Source organism: Phyllobates terribilis, unplaced genomic scaffold (assembly GCF_046119375.1).
Source record: "Phyllobates terribilis strain yellow unplaced genomic scaffold, ASM4611937v1 Scaffold_10__3_contigs__length_209671492, whole genome shotgun sequence".
NCBI lineage: Eukaryota > Metazoa > Chordata > Amphibia > Anura > Dendrobatidae > Phyllobates > Phyllobates terribilis.
The window spans coordinates 172,293,744-172,316,770 of NW_027362770.1; the positions used below are offsets into that span (position 1 = coordinate 172,293,744).

General features: G+C 47.6%; 1 protein-coding gene across 1 annotated transcript; it reads left to right on the plus strand.

Annotated features, from left to right (window-relative positions):
* Window positions 1-5,619: 5,619 nt before the first annotated feature.
* LOC141164681 (E3 ubiquitin/ISG15 ligase TRIM25-like) lies at window positions 5,620-14,269 on the plus strand. The gene is given in 2 exon segments (XM_073650168.1): window positions 5,620-6,113; window positions 11,803-14,269. Coding segments are annotated over 2 exon segments (1,611 nt in total). The 5' UTR covers window positions 5,620-5,972; the 3' UTR covers window positions 13,273-14,269.
* Window positions 14,270-23,027: the final 8,758 nt, after the last annotated feature.

Below are 23,027 nucleotides of genomic sequence, written 5' to 3' on the forward strand. Positions count from 1 at the left end.
GCGGGAAGAGCTGGGCAAAGCGACAGAATTGGTGCAACTAATGGATACGCCTTTTCTGGGATGGCTGAGGGCCTCTCTATTTTTGATTACCAGCCAAGATAAAACAGACAGGTGCCCGCTACAGCTCACAGCTGTCTGCTTTACGTGAGCTTGTTATCAAGAATAAGGGGACCCAACGTCTATTTTTTTTTTCTCACATGGTAATCTGGCTAATCACAGCCATGCCAGTGTTCGGAGTCAGTGCATGAACACTAGGTGTCTGGTGCGAACCCTGAACTTTACAGTTCGAGTTTGCTCATCTCTAATCTATATATATATATATATATATATATATATATATATATATATATATATATATATATATATAATCGTCTTATCCTTTCTGTCTTTCTTTCTGTCTGTCTGTCCAGGAAATCGCTCATTGGTCCGGCAGCGGCCAATCAGCGACGCGGGATTTCAGAAAAAAGATGGCGGCCGTTAGCGGATCATCTGCGGGACGGAGCAGCAGAAGGACCCCGACCGCCGGCGCCGCTGACCTCCATGTGGTTACGGTGTCAAGGGAGGACCGGGGAGCGGCGCTGACCTCCATGCGGCTAGGGTGTCAAGGGAGGACTGGGGAGCCGGGCTGCAGGTCGGGATACTTCTGCTGTGAGCGCCGGCTCATCTCCCTGCTTCTCGCAGCGGAAGTAGCCGCACAGGCAGCGGCGCTCCCCGGTCCTCACCAATACAATTCGCTGATTGGTCGCGGCTGGAGCCCGCGACCAATCACCGTTTTGGGCGCCACATTTAAATAGCGGCCGCGACCAATCAGTGATCTTGGCGCCACATTTAAACACTGCTGTGCTGATTGGTCGCGGCCGGCGACCTCTACCAATCAGCATTATTGGCGCCAAAATTAAACCCCGCGCTGCTGATTGGTCGCGGTGGCTGGCCGCGACCAATCAGCGATTTTGGTGCCAAATTTCAACACCGCTCTGCTGATTGTTCGCGGTCGGCCGCATACATATTCTAGAATACCTGATGCGTTAGAATCGGGCCACCATCTAGTTATAATATAATAATGAAATGTATCTACATTGATAGAGAACTTTTAGCCCCATTACAAAATGGCACGGCAGCTCAAATGCCTGATCTCTGCTACACTCGTTTTCTTTGGCTGTACTGTCCTCATACACGTTACCACAGTGTGTAGTGAGACATGTAGCTAAGCCCCCTGTCTGCTTAAGAAATAGGCTGTGAAGTTGTCACCTTCTTTTTATTGATTGTATATTGTGTCAGGAAAGGGTGAAACTATAAGATGCAATAACAGGAGTATTTCAGAATATATAACTGTACAGTGCATAAGATACAGATAGCCAGCAATAAACAGTATAACATGAGTTAATAATGCAAGTTGACGATTATTTATCTAATACAGCAAACATGCGTATGAAACACAGCATTGTAACTGATAAATAGTGGCTGACCAACTATGGAGCAGGCTCTTTACAAAGAGCACAAGGTACAAACACGAGTTCTAAGGTGGCTTCTCCATGAGAAATCTAGAGGAAAAGATGGCTACTGTCTTTACTGTGACAGGAACAAGACCATAATGCAACAGGACTGTCCCACAATGCACTAGGAACTTTCCATAATACATAGCAAACTGAAACTAGACAAACCCATGAAATACATGAGTTCTGCGATATTGACCTGTGGACACTATAGAAGCTTTCTACGGGTAGCAGGTCTTCATGAACATGCTGCCATTGTGGACGTATTCTGTGGGATTCATGTCAGGTGACTAAATGGTCCTTGGAATCTTACAGATGCCTGCCAATCTTGAGTCTTTTTTAGTAGTTTGGCAAGAAGCTCAATCTTCAATGGAGACAGTGGATGTCTTGTTAAGCAGCCCACCTAATAACAATAGAAAAAGAACCTTCTCTAACATTATTTTCAGGGTTAATATGGCCACCCATTCTACAAGATCTGATCATCTGTCAAGGCCCCATCCACATTTCCTAAAAGTATGTTGCTGGTTGAACGATTTTTTTAACAAACGATTGTAATGCCAACACTGCCATTTATATTCTACTCCACATTACACATTATAGTTGTTCAACCAGGCCATACATGTTCAGTGACACTGGGGCGACAAACGAAAGCTATTTCTGAGAATATTCATTCAAAAAAGGATCAATATGGATGAACAATCTTTCTTGGAACAAAAGTTCCTTTGTCCTACTCGCATTAGAAAATAATTAAACACGGTCGACTTTACTTCAAACAATGATTTCCTGTGATCAGTCAACGATGACGTCGTTCCAGGCCGACTATCCAAAGAAGAGTCGCAGTGCAGGTAGAAGGTGGACTCCCATCCTGCAGCCAGGGATCACTTACCTGGCTTCTTGACTGGGTCCTGCCAGACGATTCGGACCAACTTTACGATCTACTATTTGGGTTGTGCATCTTCTCATCTCTACTATTATTATTATTTATTTATTTATATAGCGCCATTGATTCCATGGTGCTGTACATAAGAGAGGGTTACATACCAAATACAGATATTACTTACTGTAAACGAACTAACAATGATAGACTGGTACAGAGGGAAGAGGACCCTGCCCTTGCGGGCTTACATTCTACAGGAATGGGGAAGAAGACAGTAGGTTGAGGGGTTGCAGTAGCTCTGGTGTTGTTGAGGTGGCAGCAAATAAGGTCATGGCAGGCTGTAAGATTGTTTGAAGAGATAGGTTTTCAGGTTCCATTTGAAGGATCCAAATGTGGAGGCTAATCGGATGTGTTGAGGCACAGAATTCCATAGGATGGGGGATATTCGGGAGAAATCTTGGAGGCGATTGGGTGAGGAATGAATAAGTGTGGAGGAGAGAAGGAGGTCTTGGGAGGACCAGAGATTACGTAAGGGAATATATCGGGAGATTAGTTCAGAGATGTACGGAGGAGAGAGGTTATGGATGGCTTTGTAGATCAGTGTTAGTAGTTTGAACTGGATACACTGGGCAATTGGGAGCCAGTGAAGGGATTTGCAAAGGGGAGTAGCAAGGCGAGAGATGAACCAGTCGCGCAGCAGAGTTGAGGATGGACTGGAGGGGTGTGAGAGTGTTAGCAGATAGGTCACGGAGGAGGATGTTGAAGTAGTTGAGGCGGGAGATGATGAGGGCATGCACAAGCAGTTTAGTAGATTGAGGGTTGAGGAAAGGAAAGGATGGATTCTGGAGTAGATGGATTCTCTACTAGAAGCAATTTAATTGTAATAGATTTTTTAAAATATTTTTTAAAAGAAGACAATTGCACATGAGATATGCAAGTTTCTGCATCATAGCTGTGATTTTATGTTAGCTTTTCTTTTATTTTCTACTGATCAGTCCTGAGTTTCACTTTCAAAATCTTAAATGTAAGTAATAAGCTCACTCCTTATACAGTATATGACCACAATGTAGACCCGAAATTTACAGCAGATAAAAGATGTGATTCTCACAAGTGTCCATTAACAGGTTAATAGTAACTCGCCTTCTGCTCCTCAGCCCTCCCCTGTAGACAAGTATAAAACCCGCCCCACTATCAGTATTTGCTCAGTATTTTTTCTCAGGGATTCCCTCACATACCTTTGGTTTCAGTCATAAGGGTGGCAGTCAGTCATGGTCCTGTTCAAAATTCCATGTGATTGATTGCCATCACTGGCCTGATGTCACGCCAACCACCTAGCAAATCCCACGTGTGAGCATTGCCCATTCGCTCACCGGACCGTTCGATCGTCAGATGCAACAGTAAAATGAACGATCATTAAATTCAACCGATGTTCAACTAAGTAACATTCTAAGGGCATATAATTACAGTGGGGAGGAATAAGAGTGAGGAATAAGTTGTTGTTGGTGTGTTATTCTTCACCCGTACTCCCCCCCCCCCCCCCCCCACTGTTATTTTAGGCCCTTGGAATAAAGTTTGCTCCTATTTTACGTTTTGGTGAGTGCTGGGATTTTCTCCTCTCTACTCTTAAATATTCACTTATATGGCTTATGCGACATGCAGAAGTAGTGCTGTTGCTTTAAAAGCATTCAGCAACTATTAGCAGTAACACAAACATATGAGACAGGAAGTGTGCTCCAGAAGCATCCAGCAACTAGAGGGGTTAACACAGTCTCAGGAGAAGGGGAGTCTTTTAGCAGAGCCCCAGGGGGATTGTGTGGAAGTTGTTTACTGTCTGGCTGGAGCCAAAGAGAAAGGTGGTGTGTGTGTGTTCTGTATCTCACAGAAGCGCCCCTGCAAGTAAAAAGGATTCAAGTCAGGAGTCAAGCTAAGCACAGGTCAGGTAGAGTTCCTGAACGAGTAGTGCAGAGTATTGTGAAGCAGAAAGATAAGGACTGAAAGAAATGGTGTCACAGGGATTATCTCCCTCAGCAAACCCTACCCCCTCCTCCATCTCACTGTGCTGTAACGAATGCTGTGTTCGTTAATGTGCCTTTGCATTAGAACTGTGCTGTCCTGTACTACTGGGAAGACTGTGAACTGCTGTGCTGCTAAGGAAACTGTACTTTTTCTCACTGGAGCGTGTTGCTCATAAGACTTAACTTGCACTGGCTGTGTGGCTTCTTATTAAATGCTACTGTTCTACCGTTTATGAGGACTCTTGTCAAGTGTGTCTGGTCAGCAAGTGAAACAACCTACGTGTCTGTGTCTGAGGGTCAATACCTCTGTGTGCCTGAGAGAAGCTGCAGCACATGGTCTATGGTCGCCCTGAGTAACTGTTCCCCCAGGATTCCAAAGAATTTGTGTAACCTGTCTCGCCCTTATCTGAACCTAACAGCGTGCGTGTAACACTTACTCTATGATCATATCCTGCACAATGATCTCTACATATGTCATATGTCAATGAATGATGTGAGGGTAAGCGTGCGATTACTAAAGGTAATCCCACCTACTGTATCCTCACCCATCCCTTGTAGAGCCCTCGCGGGCAGGGTTCTCTCTCCTCCTGTACCAGTCGCCGTCACGTTTTGTTAAAGATTATTGTAATTGTTTTTGTATGTATACCCCCTTTATAAACATGTAAAGCGTCATGGAATAAATGGCGCCATAATAATAATCACAAAAATACTTATGCGCACATGCTAAATACATTGGGGCCCTTCAAAAAATTAGTGGACAACTCCTTTAAATCCAATGAGTGACCGACGCCCCTCCTGTCTATACTGGGATAACACATCCCCACCCTCCACCACCCTGATCTACTGATCTCCACATCCCAGTAATGTCGTCCTGAGGTAAATCCCCTCCTGCTCATCACCTGATTATACTGGAATCTCTCCGCTGTTTCTGGACGATTCTGCTTTTTTTGTGTCTCGGTTGCAGTTTTCAGGTCGTCTGATATAAGGAGATTATTAGCAGCTGTGTTTACATCCAGTAATATGTCTGCAGGACCCTCCACATAGATCCCAACCCTTATACCTGATATTACCTCACATAATGTGTGTAATGTGTGTGAGATCACAGCCACATCCAGGTCATCTCCATCATGGGGCTGTTTATCATGTCCCCCTGTGTCCTCATCACCTCCCTCCTCCTCAGGATCACACAAGTCACCGGTGTCTGGTTCCTGTAAGACAGTCAGTGGATCCATCATGTTACACAGCTCCTCAATGTGTCTCATCTTCCTGGATGGTTATACATGAAATTTCAGAAAACTTTAAGGACCTTAAAGATGTCACTGATCATGTGTGCAGTAATCAGCCAATCACAATCAAGGTAAGCGTTCTTTTGGGTGGAGCCCAGTCACAAGGCATTGCCAAATTGTCATTGCACATGTGCATACTCCCTGCTCTCCTCCATCTCTTGTATCCTTCCAGACCCCAGTGATTCCTGAGTAAGCTAACAGCGGCGGGGAAATTCGGCTCAGCTCCCAGTGCTGGGGCCCCGTCATTCACATACAGGAGCTGGCTCTTTGTCTCGGATCGTTCACGACGGACACATCACTAATGGCGTCTGCTGATCTGAGAAACCAGCTGGACTGCTCCATCTGTCTGAGCACTTATACAGATCCTGTAATGCTGAGATGTGGACACAACTTCTGCCGGATGTGTATAGATCAGGCGCTGGATACACAGGACGAGTCAGGAGTAGTGTTGAGCGATACCTTCCGATATCAGGAAATATCGTATCGGATTGGATCGGGCCGATACCCAAAAAGTATCGGATATCGCCGATTCCGATACCGGAAACCAATGCAAGTCAATGGGACACAAATATCGGAATGAAAATAAACCCTTTCTTTCCTTGTAGGTTAATTCTACATGAAGTAAAACAACTAAGAATAATGTAGAATGACATGAAAAGCCGGCAATTCATCAGCGGCATTCACCGGTACCCGACAATTTACAACAGAAAGAATAGAGCTTCACACATAGATTAGATAGATAGAAACATGTCAGTCACATATATATGAAGTACTGTGACAGTGTTGCTTACTGTACTTGTCATTTAGTGTAAAGGATTTATTTTAAAAAATATTAGTGTTTTCGTGCACCGTCTCTTTAAGAAAGCCGGCCGGCAATTCAGCATCTGTACCCGACAATTTAGAATAGAAAGAATAGAGCTTCACACATAGATTAGATAGATAGAAACATGTCAGTCACATATATATGAAGTACAGTGACAGTGTTGATTACTGTACTTGTCATTTAGTGTTAAAATAAAGGATTTATTTAAAAAAAAAATGGCGTGGGGTTCCCCTTAATTTTAGTCTCTAGCGGAGGTTAAGCAGACAGCTGGGGCAAATGTTTGAAGCCTGGGAAGGGGGTAATACCCACGGAGCTTCCCAGGCTACTAATATCAGCCCCCAGCTGAATACCTAGCCTTTACTAGCTATTAAAATGGGGGAACCCCCCCAAAAAAATAACGTGGGGTCCCCCCTAATTTAATAGCTAGCACAGGCTAGGCAGACAGCTGGGGGCTGATATTAATAGCCCAGGAAGGGTGCCATGAATATTGGCCCCCTCCCAGGCTAGAAACACCAGCCGTTAGCCGCCCCAGAAATGGCGCATCCATAGGATGCGCCAATTTTGGCACTTAGCCTCGCTCTTCCCACTGCCCTGTAGCGGTGGCAGTGGGGTAATGGGGTTGGGGTTGATGTCAGCTTATAATGCCAGATGACATCAAGCCCAGGTTAGTAATGGAGAGGCGTCTATAAGACACCCCCATTACTAACCCCATAGTCAAAGTTAAAGAAAAACACAAACACCCAGAATAAAGTCCTTTAATTGAAATAAACACACAATTCTTTATTGTTCTAAATTAAACCATACTTACCATCACGCCCATTCCAGCTGAAGCCAACGATCTCCTGCAATAAAAGAAAAATAATAAAGCAACATCATCCTTACCTTTCAATGGTTCCCAGGACAGCTCCAGCTCTGCTACATCGAGATGACAGGCTGGACCGCAGCAGAACGCTGCCATCCAGCCTGTCATCCCGCAGACACTGAGAAGCGCAGGCATGCTTGCGCTCCTCAGTGTCTCTCTGTGACGTCATCCAGATGAGCCGAGTTCATGTCCAATGAACTCAGCTCACCTCATGCACGTCACTGACAGCGTGGGAAAATTCTCCTGCACTCAGCGCTTCAGCGTGAGAATTCTCCCACGCTGTCAGTGACATACATGAGGTGAGGTCATGTCCAATGAACTCAGCTCACCTCATGCACGTCACTGACAGCGTGGGAAAATTCTCACGCTGAAGTGCTGAGTGCAGGAGAATTTTCCCACGCTGTCAGTGACGTACATGAGGTGAGCTGAGTTCATTGGACATGACCTCGGCTCATCTGGATGCCGTCACAGCCAGACACTGAGGAGTGGAAGTATGCCTGCGCTTCTCAGTGTCTGCGGGATGACAGGATGGATGGCAGCGTTCTGCTGCGGTCCAGCCTGTCATCTCGATGTAGCAGAGCTGAAGCTGTCGTGGGAGCTATGGAAAGGTAAGGATGAGGTTGCTTTATTATTTTACTTTTATTGCAGGAGATCGTTGGCTTCAGCTGGAATGGGCGAGACGGTAAGTATGGTTTAATTTAGAACAATAAAGAATTGTGTGTTTATTTCAATTAAAGGACTTTATTCTGGGTGTTGTGTTTTTTTAAATACTTTACTAGAAATTCATGGTGGTCATGTCTAATATTGGCGTGACCCCATGAATTTCGGGCTTAGGGCCAGCTGATAATGCCAAGCTGGCCTTAACCCCTTTATTACCCAGTGAGCCACCGCACCAGGGCCCTGGATGAGTTGGGTACAGCGCCAGAAGATGGCGCTTCTATGAACGCGCCATTTTCTGGGGCGGCTGCGGACTGCAATTTGCAGCGGGGGTGGCCCAGAAAGCTTGGGTCTCCCTGCGCTGCGGATTCCAGCCCCCAGCTGCCTAGTTGTATCTGGCTGGGCACAAAAATAGGGCGAAGCCCCACGCATTTTTTTTTTAAATTATTTCATGAAATTCATGGAATAATTAAGAAAAAAAGGGCTTCCCTATATTGTTGTGTCCAACCAGGTACAAATAGGCAGCTGGTGGTTGGGGGCAGCCCATTCCTGCCTGCTGTACCTGGCTGGACACAAATATAGTGCGAAGCCCCACGTCAATTTTTTTTTAATTATTTCATGAAATAATTTTTTTAAAAAAGGTCTTCCCTATATTGTGGTGTCCGGCCAGGTACAAATAGGCAGCTGGTGGTTGGGGGCAGCCTGTTCCTGCCTGCTGTACCTGGCTGGACACAAATATAGGGCGAAGCCCCACATCAATTTTTTTTTAAATAAATCCTTTATTTTAACACTAAATGACATTTGAGGAGTTAATAAAGATGCAGTCCCTAAATTATTATTTATTTTTTAATAAATTTTTCCCAAAACTTTTGACGTGGGCTTCGCCATATTTTTGTATGCCAGCCAGGTACAGCATCCAGCTTCTATGAACGCGCCATTTTCCGGGGCGGCTGCAGACTGCAATTTTCAGCGGGGGGGCAGAAAGCTTGGGCCTCCCTGCGCTGCAGATTCCATCCCCCAGCTGTCTAGTTGTACCTGGCTGGACACAAAAATAGGGAGAAGCTCCACGTTTTGTTTTTTTTAATTATTTCATGAAATTCATGGAATAATTAAGAAAAAAAGGGCTTCCCTATATTGTTGTGTCCAACCAGGTACAAATAGGCAGCTGGTGGTTGGGGGCAGCCCGTTCCTGCCTGCTGTACCTGGCTGGACACAAATATAGTGCAAAGCCCCACGTCAATTTTTTTTTAATTATTTCAGGAAATTCATGAAATAATTTAAAAAAAATTATGTGGGGCTTCGCCCTATATTTGTGTCCAGTCAGGTACAGCAGGCAGGAACGGGCTGCCCCCAACCACCAGCTGCCTATTTGTACCTCCCTATATACACAACAATATAGGGAAGCCCTTTTTTTCTTAATTATTCCATGAATTTCATGAAATAATTAAAAAAAACAAAACGTGGGGCTTCGCCCTATTTTTGTGTCCAGCCAGGTACAACTAGGCAGCTGGGGGATGGAATCTGCAGCGCAGGGAGGCCCAAGCTTTCTGCCCCCCCGCTGAAAATTGCAGTCTGCAGCCGCCCCGGAAAATGGCGCGTTCATAGAAGCTGGATGCTGTACCTGGCTGGCATACAAAAATATAGCAAAGCCCACGTCAAAAGTTTTGGGAAAAATTAATTAAAAAATAAATAATAATTTAGGGACTGCATCTTTATTAACTCCTCAAATGTCATTTAGTGTTAAAATAAAGGATTTAAAAAAAAAATGGCGTGGGACCCCCATAATTTTAGTCTCTAGCGGAGGTTAAGCAGACGGCTGGGGCAAATGTTTGAAGCCTGGGAAGGGGGTAAAACCCACGGAGCTTCCCAGGCTACTAATATCAGCCCCCAGCTGAATACCTAGCCTTTACTAGCTATTAAAATGGGGGACCCCCCCAAAAAAAATGACGTGGGGTCCCCCCTATTTTAATAGCTAGCAAAGGCTAGGCAGACAGCTGGGGGCTGATATTAATAGCCCAGGAAGGGTGCCATGAATAATGGCTCCCTCCCAGGCTAGAAACACCAGCCGTCAGCCGCCCCAGAAATGGCGCATCCATAGGATGTGCCAATTCTGGCACTTAGCCTCGCTCTTCCACGCTGCCCTGGTGCGGTGGCAGGGGGTAATAGTGGTGGGGTTCATGTCAGCGCCAGCTGCCATGAAGCCCAGGTTAGTAATGATGGGCGTCTATAAGACACCCCCATTACTAACCTACAAAGTGTTAAAAAGAAAAAACACACACTACACCCAGAAAAAAATAATTTATTTGAAATAAAACACACAATTTTATTTAATTCTTAGTTTACTAAAAATAATAGTTACCTGTCCACGTTCCTGCGCTGATCTCCCATGCACAGCTGTCACATCTGGAGATGGTGACATCTGTGCATGGCTGCTGTAAGCTCACGCTGCCGGGAACACGTCCGCTCCTGGCAGCGGGAGCCACTGACTGAGGTCACCGGAGTGCATTCAGGCAGCGCAGCTCCGGAGACCTCCTTTACGGCACTGCTGTACCGTGGGAATTTCTGACGATACAGCAGGGCCGTAAAGCAGCTAACCGGAGCAGCGCTGCCTGAACTCCGGTGAACCCTTACGGCCCCGTCATTCTAGCGGCGGCAGCGGTTTAGAGCGGTCACATTCTATGTGGCTGCTCTGAACTGGAGATCTTCATGGGACACTCGTGGACTGCTACGGAGGGGTAAGGATAAGGTTGTGGTTTATTATTTTATATTTTATTACAGGAGATCGATGGCTTCGGGGAATTAGGTGTCTAGGTGAGTATAGGTGTAGTTTTTTATTTTTTACTTTATTTTAGGTGGCGATCGGCGGGGACAGGTAATGTATGAACTAATTTCTTTTAGGTAACCACTGGCCACCAATGACATGTATCTAACATTTATTGGGGACACAGTAGGGCAATTTAAATAGCAGGATCAGGCTGATGGGAACTACTGCTCCCATCGAGCTGATCCTGCTGGCACGAGTGGACGGGGGACAGACATAGGCCGATAGGAGTAGTAGTGTCACATCGGCCTATGTCTGCCTGCACGCACACACCCGCACAAACATCGCACAGACACCCCGCACAGACACCCCGCACACACACCCCGCACACACACTAATCATGACGGGTCTGGGAGGTGAGGCTGACCTGTGCGGCCGTGGGAAAGTTCATGTGAGTTCATGCAGTCAAGCATGAACTCACATGAACCCTCTGAGGGCAACGCGGCTACTTCAAATGAACAGCTGATCGGCATCACCTGATACCTCAGCTGTTCATTTGAAATAACCGGCGGGAAAGCGCAGCACAGAACGGGAAAGCCGGCGGTGAAGTCTTTTCACTGCCGGCTTCCCCGCCCGGGTCCTTCGCTCCTTGGTGCTGCGCTCCCCGCCCGGTCCTAATTTACGATTGGGATTGGAGGTGGCGAGGGGAGCGGAGGATCGGGGTGGGAGGCTGCGGGGAAGCAGTATGGGGCTGTGTGATTGTTTAAAAGCCGGCGGCTTTTTACCGCCCGCCGGCTTTTAAACAATCAGGAGAATTCTCCCCCGCTGGGATGGCATTCTGATGACAGGCTGGATCGCGCTGCCATCCAACTTGTCATCCTTCACAGACACTGCAGAGCGCAGGCATTATGGGAACTTCCGATTCCGGTATCTGATATTGTAAAAGTATCGGAATTAAGTATCGGAATTCCGATACCGCGAATATCGGCCGATACCCGATATTACAGTATCGGAATGCTCAACACTAGTCAGGAGTTTATTCCTGTCCTGAATGTAGAGAATAGTTTCTGTAGCGGCCGGCACTGATGAGGAACATAGCTCTGCGTAATGTAATGGAGAAATTCCTGTTTACTCCACCAACACAGACGGAAAACTGGATCTGCTGCACTTACTGTGTGGACTCTCCTGCACCTGCTATTACATCCTGTCTGCTGTGTGAGGCTTCTCTGTGTGATAAACATCTTAGAGTTCACAGCAAATCACCAGAACACGTCTTATCTGATCCCAGCACTTCTCTGGAGAAAAGGAAATGTTCTGTCCATAAGAAGATCCTGGAATATTACTGCACTGAGGACGCGGCTTGTGTCTGTGTGTCCTGCAGCTTAGGAGGAAAACATTGCGGACATCAGGTGGAGATGCTGAATGAGGCCTCTGAGAAGAAGAAGAAGAAACTAAGAAATGTCCTCCAGAAACTGATCGCAAAGAGAGAGGAGACTGAGGAAAGAGTCCGGAGTCTGGAGGAGCTCTGGAGAAAAGCTCAAGAAAAAGCAGCTGGAGAAGCCGAGAGAGTCACTGCCCTGTGTACAGACATCAGGAGACGGGTGGACGACCTGGAGAAAAACGTCCTGAGTGAGATCTCCAGGCAGGAAAAGGAAGAGTCCCTGTCACTGTCTGCTCTGATCCATCAGCTGGAAATAAAGAAGGACGAGCTGTCCAGGAAGATGAGACACATTGAGGAGCTGTGTAACATGATGGATCCACTGACTGTCTTACAGGAACCAGACACCGGTGACTTGTGTGATCCTGAGGAGGAGGGAGGTGATGAGGACACAGGAGGACATGATAAACAGCCCCATGATGGAGATGACCTGGATGTGGCTGTGATCTCACACACATTACACACATTATGTGACGTAATATCAGGTATAAGGAGCGGGATCTATGTGGAGGGTCCTAAAGACATATTACTGGATGTAAACACAGCTGCTAATAATGTCCATGTATCGGACGACCAGAAAATTGCAACCGGGACAGGACAGAAGCAAAAACGTCCAGAAACAGCAGAGAGATTCCAAGATAATAATCAAGTGATGAGCAGGAGGGGATTTACCTCAGGACAACATTACTGGGATGTGGAGGGCAGTACTAGATCAGGTTGGTCGATGGTGGGGATGTGTTATCCCAGTATAGACAGGAGGGGGCATCAGTCACTTATTGGATTTAATATTAAGTCCTGGATTTTGAGTAGATGTAATAATCAGTATTCAGTGATACATGACAGTAAACAGATCTGGTTACCTCACAAGATCTCTAGTGATAGAGTCAGGATATGTCTGGATTATGCGGCCGGGCAGCTGTCCTTTTATGAGCTGTGTAACCCCATCAGACACTTACACACCTTCACTGCCACCTTCTCTGAGCCCCTGCATGCTGCATTATGTGTATATAATGGTTCTGTTAAGATATTAGGGGGAAAAAGTAACTGGAAGAAATTATGATGATATAAGAATACCACTAGAGACTCTTGGATTATTCTGCTAATGGGATTCATAAACCGGCAGGATTCCATTTGATAATCCCTATATGACTGCTGTCTCTATGACTATACCACATGGGTGGATTATCTGTTGTGTAGGCACTTGGTAATTACCCCAGCAACATCTGTTCTGTTCTTCCTCACCCTTATTAATCCCCCTGTAATTTTATGCCCTTGGAATGTTCGTTAGTTGGGCATCGGTTGAATTTAATGATCGTTCATTTTACTGTTGCATCTAACGATCGATCAGCATTGTGTAAATTGGTCACTTTGCCTGACTTTAGTTGGATGTGTTGGGGGGTCTTCACATTGCAGTTACATTGTATATCAACTATTTCTTCTTTATCAATTCGTAGCCCCATCTTTATCCTGTACAAGAGAATTATATATTCTCAGATATTTCTGACCACCTGAACCTGACTGTGGCTGTAAATCTTTTGGGGACTTACCCTTATTGTTTTGATGATGACCCAATTACATGAAACGTGCCTTATTTTATGCCAGTTTGTATCACTTTTGGGGACGTCAGATTTATATACCGTATTTTGCGGATTATAAAACGCCCCGATTTATAAGACGCACCCCAAATTTTGGGGAGGAGAATAGGAAAAACAATGTTTTTTTATAAAAATAAGGTTACCTTAGGAGGCCGAGGTGTTGGTGAAGCGGGGTCCTAGGTGGCAGGGTTCCTGCTATCAGGAGATCGCTGCTGCCGAGAGATCGCTGCTGCTGGAAGCTTCTGCCTTCCGGCAGAGGCAGGCCCTATGCTTGTAGTAGGTTGTTCGGTGGTGCGGGGGATCCCCTCAATCCTCTCATTGCGCATGCGCCGCATCCAGCGGCCATTTTCCGGGAGAACGCCACATAGGAAAGTATGGAATGTGCGGGGCTCCGGCTTTTACAAAATGTCGGCAGAGCCTCCGCACCACCGACACCTACTACAAGCTTGGGGCCCGCAGCCATCTTCCTAATCCTGCCGCTGCCGGAAGGCAGACGCTTCCAGCAGCAGCGACCCTGGGACCCCGCTCCACCGCCGGTAAGCGCGTTCGGATTATACAGTTCGGATTATAAAATGCACTTCCATTTTTCCCCCAAATCCGGGGGGCGAAAAGTACGTTTTATAATCCGAAAAATACGGTATGTAACTGCTGGATATTTTGGAGAGTTAAGTAAAATCTAAGAATAAAATACATTTTCTCTTGTTTCTGTATTTTCTTATATTGTTCTTCATTCTCACATTATTGACTCTCTTTGCACTCATTGATCATACATCATGCTCGGAGGAATTTCCAGCACCATTGCTGAATGTATCTATGGTTTATGTACAGTTCTCTCCTTGTGGATGATGCATCACTATGGGGCATGTTACTGTTAGGCTGATATATATATCCTACTGACAAAGGGTGCTGTAAAGCAATCACTGTGCACTAGGTCCCCTTCACACGTCCTGATTTTACCAGTACTGGATAAAACAGTACCAGTGTTATCAGGGTTGCATGTCTCTGTGACATACTTATGGTACACTAGATGGTGGCCCGATTCTAACGCATCAGGTATTCTAGAATATGTATGCGGCCGACAGGGCGCAATCAGCAGAACGGTGTTTAAATTTGGCACCAATATCGCTGATTGGTCGCGGCCGGCGACCGCGACCAATCAGCAGAGCGGTGTTTAAATTTGGCGCCAATACTGCTGATTGTTCTCGGTTGCCGGCCGCAACCAATCAGTAGAGCGGGTTTTAAATTTGGCGCCAATAATGCTGATTGGTCGCTACCGGCGGTCGCGACCAATCAGCAGAGCGGGGTTTAAATTTGGCACCAAGATCGCTGATTGGTCGCGGCCGCTGCTTAAATTTGCCGCCAAAATCGCTGTTTGGTCGCGGGCAATCAGCACAGCGGTGTTTACATTTTTCTCCAAGATCAATGATTGGTTGCGACAGGAGGCCGCGACCAATCAGCGAATTGTATTAGTGAGGACCGCAGAGAGTGTTTAAATTTTGCGGTAAAATCGCTGATTGGTCGCGGGCAGCGTCCGCGACCAATCAGCACAGCAGTGTTTAAATGTGGTGCCAAAATCGCTGATTGGTCGTGGGCAGCGGCCGCGACTAATCAGCACAGCGGTGTTTAAATTTTGCGCCAAGATCACTGATTGGACGCGGCTTCGACCGCGACCAATCAACGAATCGTATTAGTGAGGACCGGGGAGCGGCGCTGTCTGTGCGGCTACTTCCGCTGCGAGAAGCCGGGAGATGAGCAGCTGCTCGCAGCAGAAGTATCCCGACCGGCAGCGCCGCTCCCCGGTCCTCCCTTCACACTTGCCGTCGGAAGATCAGCGGCCCTAGCCGCTGATCTCCCGACGGTAGCCGCATGGAGGTCAGCGGCGCTGCCGGTCGGGGTACTTGTGCTGCCAGCGCCGCTCACCTCCGTCCTGCAGATGAGCCGCTAACGGCCGCCATCTTTTTCTCAAATCCCGCGTCGCTGATTGGCCGCGGCCGGACCAATCAGCGACGCGGGATTTCCTGGACAGACAGACAGACGGGATAAAACGATTATATATATAGACTAGATGGTGGCCCGATTCTAACGCATGGGGTATTCTAGAATATGTATGCGACCGACCGGGCGCAATCAGCAGAGCGGTGTTTAAATTTGGCGCCAATGATGCTGATTATTCACGACCGGTAACCGTGACCAATCAGCAGAGCGGTGTTTAAATTTTGCGCGAATATTGCTGATTGGTTGCGGCCGGCGACCGCGACGAATCAGCAGAGCATTGTTTCATTTTGGCGCCAATCTCGTTGATTGGTCACGGCTGGCGTCCGCGACCAATGAGCAGAGCGTTGTTTAAATTTGCCGCCAATCTCGCTGATTGTTCGTGGCTGCCAGCCGCGACCAATCAGCAGAGCGTTCTTTAAATTTGCCGCCAATCTCGCTGATTGTTCGCGACTGCCAGCCGCGACCAATCAGCAGAGCGTTCTTTGGCAACAAATTTAAACACCGCTCTGCGAGATTGGCAACAAATTTAATCTCGCAGAGCGGTGTTTAAATTTGGCGCCAATGTCGCAGAGCGGTGTTTAAATTTGGTGCCAAAATCGCTGATTGGTCGCAGTCGGCTGGTGAGCGTGACCAATCAGCAGAGCGTTGTTTAAATTTGGCGCCAATCTCGCTGATTAGTCGCGGCTGGAGTCCGCGACCAATCAGCACAGCGGTGTTTATCTTTTGCGCCAAGATCAGTGATTGGTCGCGGCCGGAGACCGCGACCAATCAGCGAATCATATTGGTGAGGACCGGGGAGCGGAATCGTATTGGTGAGGACCGGGGAGCGCCGCTGCCTGTGCGGCTACTTCCGCTGCGAGAAGCCGGGAGATGAGAGACTGCTCGCAGCAAAAGTATCCCGACCCGCAGCGCCGCTCCCCGGTCCTCCCTTGACACGCTAGCCACTGATCTCCCGACAGTAGCCGCATGGTGTTACTAATGACCGGACATTTGTGTCCAAAATCGCTGATTGGTCGCGGCCGCTGCCCGCGACCAATCACCAGTTTGGGCGCCACATTTAAATAGCGGCCGCGACCAATCACAGATCTTGCAGACACATTTAAACACTGGTGTGCTGATTGGAGACCGCGACCAATCATCGAATCGTATTGGTGAGGACTGGGGAACGGAATCATATTGTTGAGGACCGGGGAGCGCCGCTGCCTGTGCGGCTACTTCCGCTGCGAGAAGCCGGGAGATGAGCGACTGCTCGCAGCAGAAGTATCCCGACCCGCAGCGCCGCTCCCCGGTCCTCCGTTGACACCCTAGCCGCATGGGTGTCATCGCCGCTGCCTGTGCGGCTACTTCCGCTGCTACAGGCCGGGAGATGAGCGCCTCGCGCTGGTCATCTCCCGGCTGCATCTCCATCCCGCAGATGGCTCCGGCGGTCGAGGTCCTTATGCTGCTACCGGCCGGGAGATGAGCGCCTCGCGCCGGTCATCTCCCGGCTGCATCTCTGTCCCGCAGATGAGCCGCTAACGGCCGCCATCTTTTTACAGAAATCCCGCGGCGCTGATTAGCCGCTGCTGGACCAATGAGCGACGCGGGATTTCCAGGACAGACAGACAGACGGGATAAGACGATTATATATATAGACTAGTAACTTAACAGGGTGTACACCCTTGCTATACAAGTGGCCCTTGATAACTCGGCTCTTTTCTGTACCTTCCAGGTAGTTTATTGCTGCATTGTGACATTGTGTCCTCAGCCCTGGCACCCATGCCTCTAACCCTCCTCCTTATAGGCAGTCTGGTAGGTGTTACACTCTTAGATTATCTCTATTATACTTTAGCCATCCGCCCCATTAGGCAGGATCCTATACCTCTTCCCCGAGACCTTACCCCTTTTCCATTTATCCCTCTTTGCCCTATGGCTAAATCGACGTTACAAATTTATCTGAATGTACTGCTTTTTTGTTGTTTGGATTTACTTACCTTATTTTGTATTTTTTGTAATTGTGTTCTGCAGTTTTACTGATGAAGGTCTGTTAGACAGAAACGTTTGTTAATTTTTTGGACTGCATTAAATTACATTTTGTTTGCTCTAATCTGAGTGCCGAGGTTATTCCAATATATTGTACGGGTTCGGACCCTACTCGAGCACCAACAAACAGCTGTGCAGCGATTTTTCTTCTATTATTTAAAACATGACATACCAAAGAGACATAAATCACAATGTCAAAAACGCGATGAATATGCGTGTAAACCAACCATTCAAAAGCACAGTGAAAACCGCAATTAACCTAACTAATTCGTGCAGAAAATCTGCAACATCAAAAGCTCATTGTGTGAACTCTGCCTAATGGATCTTCCTGGGATGGAGGGTGCATTCAGAATAGCTGACCACTTACATGTAAGCCAATTCGAGGTAGTTTCAAAGCCTATTTTGACAGACAGACTGCACTTCCATGCACACAGAACGATCGATAGTGCAATCGTTCTATGCTCCTAGAATACCGTTGTAAGCTTAAAAATCATTTCACCTCACGAAGAACGAAAAGTGATCAGTGGCCTGATTAGACCTGCTGATAACAGAAAAAAAAGAGCCAGTGTAAGGCTACGTTCACACATCATGGTTTTTTCAGCATTTTTTGATGCATTTTTATGCAAATTTTCAGCTGCGTTTTGCAGTACCAGCAAAGTCTATGAGATTCCAGAATTCTTAGTTCACACATCATGGTTTTTTTGTTCAGGATTTTGTGCCTTGCATGTTTTTTTTGAAAATAGATAATATCACATTTTTCAGCGTTTTTTCACCCATAGGAAGTAATGGGTGGTGAAAAAAACGCAAAAAAAAGCACCAAAAATGTGAAGAATCTGTCCATACGATCACAATAAGCTGTGCACTTCATAGAGGTGGCCAGAAAAAAGTGTTTATTTACACACACAAATTGAAAGGCTCATTTTGAGTTTGCCAAAAGACGTGGGAGACTCCCCAAATGTATGGAGGAAGGTGCTGTGGTTTGATGAGACAAAAATTTTACTTTTTGGCCACCAAGGTAAACACTATGTCTGACGCCAAACCAACACAGCTCATCACCCCTAAAACACCATCCCCACAGTGAAACATGGTGGTGGCAGCATCATTCTTTGGGGATGTTTTTCGGCAGCAGGGGCAGAGAAAATGGTTTGAGACGAGGGAAAAATGGATGGTGCAAATGACAGGGATTTTCTTGAGTAAAATCGGTTTCAGTCTGTCAGTGATTTGAGACTGGGACGGAGGTTCACTTTCCAACAAGACAATGACACAAAGCATACAGTTAAAGGGAAAATGTGTAAATGCTTTGAAGTGGCCTCATCAAACCTTAATCCAATTGAGAATCTGTGGTCAGACTTGAAGATTGCTGTTCACCAGGGGAAACCATCTAACTTTAAGGTGCTGGAGCAGTTTGGCCTTGAGGAATGGGCAAAAATCCCAGTGGCAAGATGTGGAAAGCTCATAGAGACTAATCAAAAGCAACTAACAGCTGTAATTGCTGCAAAAGGAGGCTCTACAAAGTATTAACGTTAGGGGGTGAATAGTTGTGCACACTAAAGTTTTCAGTTATTTTATCAATTGTTGTTTGCTTCACAAAAGTAAGAAAACTAAATGTTCACAGTTATAGACATGTTCTTTACATGAACTGATGAAACCCTTCAAAAACAACTGTGAAATTCCATGTTGTGAGGTAGCAAAACATGAAGAATGCCAGAAGGTTGAATACTTTGGCAAGCTACTGTATATAGCTAAAAGGTCCTTGTGTCAAAAAGGCCTGAGGACAGGTTCAAATTCCATTTAGGCTGGAGACAAGAACAAAAGGCACCACACCACAGGACACACAATTGCCTTCCTGCCTAATAGTTTTTATGATCCCCCACAGCAGTGTTCCCCAACTCCAGTACTCAAGACCCACCAACAGGTCATGTTTTCAGGATTTCCGTAGTATTACACAGGTGATGTAATTATTGCCTGTGTATCACCAGGGCAGAACTGAGGAAATCCTGAAAACATGATCTGTTGGTGGGCCTTGAGGACTGGAGTTGGGGAACCTTTCCCCACAGAACATGGTCTATCTCTTATGTAGGCCTTTGATGACCTTTAATGCTATCCAGTGTTTATAGATCAAATTGTGGGATCAATAATTTATATTAAACGTTTTATCGAAATTGTCCATGTTGGCTTCAAACACCTTACATGGGACCACAATGTAGACCCGAAATTTACAGCAGGCATAAGATTTGATGTCCACAAGTGTCCATTAATAGGTTAATAGTAACTGACCTTGTGCTCCTCAGCCCCCCCCCCCCCCCCCTGTACACAAGTACAAAACCTGCCCTTTTGAGAAGGAGAGACTGCTCCATCTGTCTGAGCACTTATACAGATCCTGTAATGCTGAGATGTGGACACAACTTCTGCCGGGTCTGTATTGTTCGTGTGCTGGATACACAGGACGAGTCTGATGAGGAACATAGCTCTGCGTAATATAATGGAGAAATTCCTGTTTACTCCAACACACACAGACGGAAAACGGGATCTCCTGCTCTTACTGTGTGGACTCTCCTGTACCTGCTGTTAGATCCTGTCTACATTGTGAAGCTTCTCTGTGTGCTAAACATCTGAGGTCTCACAGCAAATCACCAGAACACGTCTTATCTGATCCAAGCACTTCTCTGGAGAAAAGGAAATGTTCTGTCCATAAGAAGATCCTGGAATACTACTGCACTGAGGACGCTGCTTGTATCTGTGTGTCCTGCGGTTTAGCAGGAGAACATCGGAGACATCAGGTGGAAATGCTGGATGAGGCCTCTGAGAAGAAGAGGAAGAAACTGAAAAATGTCCCCAAGAACTTGACCACAAAAACCGAGGACACCAATAAAAAAGTCGAGAGTCAGGAGGAGCGTAGGAGAAAAACTCAAGAACAAGCAGCTGGAATAGGCAAGAGAGTCTGAAGCGCCCCCAGGGCCGTGGGGCAATCGGCAGCCGGGCCTCTGCGTAGGCTGGTAGGGGAGTATCACGGTGGCTGGCCCGGACCGTGACCCAGGGTGGTCAGTGCAAAAGGGAATACTTTTTATATGGGGTTTTTGGAAAGTTCGTGATGCCACCTGTGGATTGCGGCCAAAAGGAGCCGCTGCTGCGGAGCAGTCCTCTGGAGCTCGTGTTACGGCAGCAGGGATGGTGTGGCTCTCCACAGGTAGAGCTAGCTCCAGGGCAGTGTAGAATTTGTAAGGTGCGCTGGGCGTTGTAGTGCAGGGAGGAAACGATGGCGCAGATTAAAGAATGGACAGAGGCAGTGCGGTGCAGTCATCCGAGTTTTTACTCAAAGTCCTTATGACAGTTCCACTGGTGCACTGTACATGTGCTAGCCTCCCACGTCGCGCTGCGCTCACCAGGCAGGGGTTCAGCACTTCCTCGGGTAGATCAGGGGTACCTGGCAGAACCCAACTTTCACGTGTTCCTATCTAGACCGTCTTCATGCTGGGTCTTTCTCCCTCCTGCCCTGCGCTTCCCACTCTCAATCCCGCTCGGGTGCTCTGAAGTCCCTCCTGTCCGTCGGAGTTCACAGACCTGCTTGACCCTCACGGGGATTAGAATGAGGCTTCGGCAACTGACGATATAAGCCAGGAGCCTCCGGTTTTCCCAGCTGGGACTTGAAGTACACGACTGGGCCAGGGGCCAGTCCCCTTCTTGCGGCTTACGATCCCTCTGTCTTCTGACAGATGCGGGGCGTACGGGTGCCGTCCTGCACTCGCCGTACCCCCTAGGATCCCTTCTTAGAACAGAGCCTACTCCCTGCTCCCCTCCTGGGCCTCTGACACTGGGCCCTACTTTTGGAGCAGGCGCTGCCCACGACCAATCACCGATTTGGGCGCCAAATTTAAATATCGGCCGCGACCAATCACCGATCTTGGCTCCACATTTAAACACCGCTGTACTGATTGGTAGCGGACGCTATTTAAATGTGGCGCCAAAATCGGTGATTGGTCGCGCCCAGCGTCGGCGACCAATCAGCACAGCGGTGTTTAAATGTGGAGCCAAGATCGGTGATTGGTCCCAGCCGATATTTAAATTTGGCGCCCAAATCGGTGATTGGTCGCAGGCAGCGCCAGCGACCAATCAGCGATTTTTAACACAAATGTCCGGACCTTTGTAACACCATGCGGCTACTGTGGGGACATCAGCGGCTAGGGTGTGAAGGGAGCAGTCACTCATCTCCCGGCTTCTCGCAGCGGAAGTAGCCGCACAGGCAGCGGCGCTCCCCGGTCCTCACTAATACGATTCCGCTCCCCGCTCCTCACCAATACGATTCGCTGATTGGTCGCGCTCTCCGCACGCGACCAATCAGTGATCTTGGCGCTAAAGTTAAACACCGCTCTGCTGATTGGTCGCGGCCGCTGCCCGCGACCAATCACCAATTTGGGCGCCACATTTAAATAGCGGCCGCGACCAATCACCAATTTTGACGCCACATTTAAACACTGCTGTGCTAAGTGGTCGAAACACTGCTGTGCTAAGTGGCGCCAAATTTAAACAATGCTCTGCTGATTGGTCGCGGACGCCAGACGCGTTCAATCTGCGAGATTGGCGCCAAATTTAAACAACGCTCTGCTGATTGGTCGCGGTGGCCGGCCACGACCAATGAATGAGATGGGCGGCAAATTTAAACGCCGCTCTGCTGATTGGTCGCGGCCGGCTACCGCGACCAATCAGCGAGCTTGGCGCCAAATTTAAACAACGCTCTGCTGATTGGTCGCGGACGCCAGACGCGTCCAATCTGCGAGATTGGCGCCAAATTTAAACAACGCTCTGCTGATTGGTCGCGGTGGCCGGCCGCGACCAATGAGCGAGAAGGGCGGCAAATTTAAACGCCGCTCTGCTGATTGGTCGCGGCCGGCCACCGCGACCAATCAGCAGAGCGGCGTTTAAATTTGCCGCCCTTCTCCCTGATTGGTCGCGGCCGGCCACCCCGACCAATCAGCGAGATGTCCGGCAAATTTAAATGCCGCTCTGCTGATTAATCGCGGCCGGCCACCGCGACCAATCAGCGAGATGGGCGGCAGATTTAAACGCCGCTCTGCTGATTGATCGCGGCCGGCGACCGCGACCAATCAGCGAGATTGGCGCCAAATTTAAACAACGCTCTGCTGATTGGTCGCGGCCGACCGTGACCAATTAGCGAGATTGGCGTCAAATTTAAACACCGCTCTGC